At 31.6% G+C, this 5,123-nt stretch overlaps 1 protein-coding gene across 1 annotated transcript; it reads left to right on the top strand.

Annotated features, from left to right (window-relative positions):
• The first annotated feature begins 2,989 nt into the window (after positions 1 to 2,989).
• On the top strand, positions 2,990 to 5,123 carry LOC125209922 (protein trichome birefringence-like 34). The gene is made up of 5 exons (XM_048109499.1): positions 2,990 to 3,321; positions 3,552 to 3,714; positions 3,791 to 3,990; positions 4,508 to 4,669; positions 4,787 to 5,123. Exons 1-5 carry the CDS (start codon positions 2,990 to 2,992, stop codon positions 5,121 to 5,123), a joined length of 1,194 nt encoding a protein of 397 aa, XP_047965456.1.

Consider the following 5,123-nt stretch of genomic DNA (forward strand, 5'->3'; position numbering starts at 1 on the left):
TATAAGCATGTGTAAGGACATTTTGGGAGGGGTTAACTGTTGGCACGCTATTTTTAGTAGGTTAAAAATTAACTAGTTGACATAGATGGAAGACAGAGAATTCTACCTAGACTAATCAATTTGACTGAGAAAAAAATGAAAGTATGAATAAAGTGACTAAACATGAAATGGTAGGTGCAATGAGAAAACATTAAATATGAAATAAAACAACTAAAAGCATCTAATTAAAATGATTTTGGTCTGAAGTTACTAAATGTAGGCAACATGCAAGGAAAAGTAAATTGGGACCACATTTCCGTAACGAACCTAAATGACTGAAAAATAGAAAAAGTGTGCATGGTACTAAAGTATAAAGTAAACTTCAGATCTGATCCTCTAAACAAATTTCTACTGCATCTTCGTCAAGTAACTAAACAAAATAGAGCAATTCAATCACCATTGATGAACAAACTTCAGGGAAGCAGAGCATGCTTCATTCGAAACGTAAATACTAAGTTAAGGCTAAAACGACTAGATCTACTTAAACTGATCTACTAGTGTGCGAATAAAACAGAACTAAATCGTAAAATGTATTCTATGCAGAATAAACTAGATCACAAATTTAAACAACCAACACTTGCGAAAAGCATCCAACAAACAAAAATAAAATGTGACATACCAACTAAAACTTCCATAATATGAAAGATCTAATGATGTCCAACTTCGAAATAACAAAACCAAACTCAAGCAGTGAATAACTAAAAGGTTCCAAAAACTAAAGATGTCAAACACTTCATGATCAAGACGAAAAGTAATGATTGTATCTTTCCTCCGAAAAGTGGCGAACATGCATTTTACTTATTCGATAGTTACAAATTAAATTTGATGCACACTTCATCTTTCCATATTGCTTCAGTGTAATGTTAGTTTCCAACTTGGCATTGCGTTCATTTCTGTCGATGACTTCTTCAATTTTGATATTTGAAGGTGAGGTTTCAATAGAAAGGTGCATGGATGAAGAAGAGAGAGGCGCCCTCTTGATTTTCAAAATCTGATTTTATGTGTGTGCCTTTTTTGAAAAAGAAAAAAGAAGATGATGTGGACCTTTATTTTAATTATATTGGACTCACACAAATTAACGGATAAAAAGTAAGAGACTAATTTTTTTTATTAATCTTTGAATTTAATTAATCCTACGATTAATTAATTTCTAGTAACTGAAACTTCAAATTCTATTAAGCACTAAAGTACTGGATTAAGAAATTAAACCATCTGATTTAACCATGGCAAAGAATTGAAGTCGTTTGAACAAGATAAGAACGTAGGATGCACATCCCATTAGGATCATTGCATAATATTCTTTACGAATGTTCTTTAACTAATTAGATCCTATTATTCTTCCAAAAAGGAAATTTTTACGAGTGGTTTAATTTTTTCTGAAGTGATCTTTGAACAAAAGTTTGATGTCTGAATCATCGAGGTGGGCATTTCTATCCTACATTATTATGTGGATGAAATTATAAAATGCTATGAATGATTTATGAAATGATGTTTTTTTAAAGTCACACTTTCATTTCTTTCAAAGTATCGTCAATGCCATAAATGTTTTTGTTTTGTCGTGATGCCTATCTGTTTGGCTATGCCAAAATGAATAAATGGATTGATTACGAACTCCAATAGGACTGAATATCTTATTCGAGTACTGTGCACAAAGAAATGGACCGTGTGTCATCGAGAGAGTTGGCTGGTCAATGTGTCGTGGAAGGTGACTACCTTCCCATCACTAAAGGAATGTATAGATATGGCAGATTGATGGAAAGAACTTAGACTTCAGTCAAACTTTAAGATCACAAATAACTTAGTAAGCTCGGGCCGTTTAAGATAAAATCTCTGACTGTATTGTGATGGCATGACAATAAATCTTTTATGTATGTGTATTTTTGGCAATGTGTTCACTGACTGCATGTATTTCTAAACATGCAAGTTGAGCCGTGGATGAAGTGGTGCTGAGTGAGATTGCTGATTTCGATATCTTTGTAAGACTCTCGAAGGCATTTGTCTTCATACATATTGTCGCGTTCAAACCCTCTTCCGCTGTGCATTTTATTCATGTCATATGATAAACTTATGAATGAGAACTATGATAGGAATATGGAGCACCAGTTGTTGAACTCTTTTTCGAGTCGTATGACCATGTTAATCCCTTGAAATTCCTAATATCTTTCGTAATAAAATGGATGTGTGGTTTTCTTTTTTTTACTTATTCCCCTCTTATTCCCCAGTTCCCCAAGCATAGTCATGACTTCAGAGCTTTGTTATTCTTAGCAAATTGCGGTCGTGACAATTCTTCGAAAAAATATTATTAAGAACTTTCAAATATATATTTCAATTTCACATCATCAAACTTTGAAAATATTATAATGGTAAATAAAACTTGAACTTATGTGTCAAATTAAAAAAAAAGTTCATATAGTATTGAACTCAATGCTGGGTACGTCGTGTCCTTATAAACAATTAATTCATAAAATATCACTCTTCAGTATTTGTTAAATTTATTTAAGTTGTGAGTATAAATTATGTTCTAAATTTATTTGTGACTTTAGAATATAAATGTGAATTGTCATCTTGAGCTATTCTAATGGACAAAAAAAAATTATATTTTAAATTTTTTTGAATTAACTCAGTCTATCTCAATTTTACTGTGCCATAGATGAATAAATGTAGAAAGTTACCATTAAATAGAGAGAATATCTTACTTCTTAGAAACAATCATTAAAAGAGGACTACAAAAAAATGTGCATATATCGAATAAGGAACAAATCAAAATAAAGATATCCTACAAACAGAAGAGCTAAAAACTTAATTGACCATAATTTATATCTCAAATAGGTATGATGCAACACGTGTGAATTATAAAATCCCAATAAATGCAATAGATCATATTGTTTATAAAGTTTGCAAAAGACTTTAAAAAGTCTTAGTATGTTTTAAATTTTTGAAAATAGAGAAAATGGGTGTAGTAAGATGGAAATCTGCAGTAAAATACTTTCCCCTCGCCATCGTATTGATGTCTTGTGTCGTCACAGCTCTGTACCTAATTAACAACGCCGCTTCCAACGTTGTTACACAAGAAAACTTAGTTATTTTCAAAGAGAGTGATAACACCATTTCAAGCTGTGATTTCTTTTCAGGGAAGTGGGTTTACGACGACGTTTCGTACCCTCTTTACAAAGAGAGAGAGTGTACTATAATGGAAGATAGTTTCGCATGTGAGAAAAATGGGAGAAAGAATTTGAAATATCAAAATTTTAGATGGCAACCTCATCAATGCGATCTTCCCAGGTTGTTAAAATATTTTTTAATATTTTATTAATTTCTAGAAATTTTAGGGTTAATTCTCTAGAGCAACACAATGTTTATTCAAATATACGTTTATATGGCATTGCAATTGCGCTTATTTCCGATTATCATGGTGTTTGTAAATTATTTTAAAATATTGGAAACTTGGTGATTGCAATTATTTCACACTTTTTTTTATTAATTAGTGTGGTTTTTGTTGTTTCTACACTTAGGTTTAATGGGACTGCGTTATTGGAGAAATTAAGGAATAAAAAGCTTATATTCGTGGGTGATTCATTAGGTAGAAACCAATGGAGATCATTACTCTGTCTAATTGAACCATATATTCCACCGTTAGCAAGAAGGGATGGAGTTTTGCATAATTTGTATGTCAAGGTATAATGTCATGAAAATCTTCTTCTTCTCCCTTTTTTTACATTTAAGATTTGATGTGTTTGGGAAATATGTGAAGGAATATAATGTGACAATTAGAGCACACTGGTCTCCGTATCTTGTGGAATCTGACCGTGATGACCCAAAACATCATAAGGCGGATAGTAAACGTACAATACGTTTTCAATCTATAGAGAAGCATGGGAGAAATTGGATTAATGCAGATGTACTTATATTTGATACGTTTGCATGGTGGACTGTTCCAGATATCACTCTTTTGTAAGATTATTTCTACTTAAATGCTTGTATTGCACGATCATGTTTCTATGTATATATACATATATATCTAACATAGGGGTGCAATCAAATACTAACTAGCTTGATTTGCTAACTGATCATCATATTATATTAAAAAATGTCGACAAAGTGATATGAGTATATGTCAATACAGATTTAGATTTACATAGCTTTATCTTTTGTTTTGGCGTTTAAATATAAAAGTCAACACAAACATGACGTATATCAATCTATATTTGTGTTGACATACTCATGTCATTGTTGATAATTTTAATATAATGTGTTATGGTAGCAAATTTAGCTAGTTATCATCCTAATGCAATATATGTTAATAATGTATGTGAGAATGATAATAGTTATCTATATATAATGAGAAAAGCATATTGTCCCGGTTAAGTGCAATGCTAATTAAATAAGCCCTAATACCCACTTTGTTAAAGTTGATATTGTAATTTTATTTTAGTCATTAATATTTGTGATTCTATGGTTATATTTTCAGGTGGGGTTCACTTGACAAATTTGACGCAATATATAAGCAAGTGAAAATATCGGTACGTGAGTATGAAGTAGCTTTAAATAGTTGGTCAGAATGGTTGGAATTTCAAGTTGATCGGAACAGAACCAAGATTTTCTTCATGAGCGCTTCACCCTTTCGCCTAGGGTACATATATGTGTTTATTTATGTATATACGCACAAAATAAAAGATTTGAAGGAAGCTTAAATCAGTACAATTATGATGGGTGCTAATGAATAAAATTGTAACGGTATAAATTGTAGAAAGACATATTGGGGAACTAGTCCAAGTTGTTACAACACAACAAAGCCAATATTTGATGAAACATATTGGGCAAATGGTGTTGATCGAAATATGATGGAGATTGTGGAATCAACTATAGAAAAGCTTGAAGAAAGAGGAGTTAAAGTTGAATATATGAATATAACTCAATTATCAGGATATAGAGAAGATGCACATCCATCAATTTATAGGCCATTCGCAAATTTTGCATTGAGAGATATCACCCCTGAGAAATATGCGGATTGTTTGCATTGGTGTCTTCCAGGAGTGCCGGATATTTGGAATCAGATTCTTTATGCTTATATTATGAAATCTTAA

The sequence above is a fragment of the Salvia hispanica genome, chromosome 3 (assembly GCF_023119035.1).
Source record: "Salvia hispanica cultivar TCC Black 2014 chromosome 3, UniMelb_Shisp_WGS_1.0, whole genome shotgun sequence".
Lineage (NCBI taxonomy): Eukaryota > Viridiplantae > Streptophyta > Magnoliopsida > Lamiales > Lamiaceae > Salvia > Salvia hispanica.